A 683-nucleotide genomic window follows, 5' to 3' on the forward strand; every position below is an offset into this window, starting at 1 on the left:
AATGAAAATAATGCGGAAGATTATTTTAATAATTTAAAATTTGATCTTCAATATACAGAAGAATTAAATACACAAATTACAACCTTAGATCCAAAAAACTCAGTAGAAGAACTAAAAAATATATTTTATGATTTAAATGAAAATCGTAGAAAAAAATTTCATTATCTAATAGAAGCTTTAGAAAATGTAACCATAATATTGGCATATCAAAATGAAATACCAGAAAAAAAAAGAATGGCAGCATGGTGTAAAATTAAATGTGATCTTCAATGTGATTTGATGAAAGAAAATCCAAATATAGATTCTAACTTCGAGGCATTTATTACGAAAATACAATCCATTGATGAATTTATATCCTATTTAAAAGAATGCATACATTCATGGAATAAATTCACTAATGAAAAGAAAACACAATACTTTCCAAAAGTATATGAAACATTCCAATCTGATCAAATATCCAAAGAAGATAAGCTCAACAAGTTAAATAACAAAACAGAATGTAACCCTAAACAAAGTATGAAAACAGAATGCACTGCCAAAGAATATAAGAAAACGGAATGCACCCCCAAAGAATGTATGAAAACAGAATGCAACTCAAATAAAAACGATAAAAAAGTAAATAGTACTCAAAAAAATAACAAAAATAAAACTAAACAAAAACGTTGCAATAAAAAATAAAAAAA

The 683-nt window shown here is 24.9% G+C and overlaps 1 protein-coding gene across 1 annotated transcript; it reads left to right on the forward strand.

Annotated features, from left to right (window-relative positions):
- Positions 1 to 678, forward strand: PGSY75_0034600 (exported protein (PHISTc); the record flags this gene model as incomplete). The annotated part of the gene is made up of 1 exon (XM_018783473.1): positions 1 to 678. A coding segment is annotated over one exon (678 nt), but the record flags the coding sequence as incomplete, so codon positions are not given.
- Between the last annotated feature and the right edge of the window lie 5 nt (positions 679 to 683).

This window comes from Plasmodium gaboni, assembly GCF_001602025.1.
Source record: "Plasmodium gaboni strain SY75 chromosome Unknown, whole genome shotgun sequence".
Taxonomy (NCBI): Eukaryota; Apicomplexa; class Aconoidasida; order Haemosporida; family Plasmodiidae; genus Plasmodium; species Plasmodium gaboni.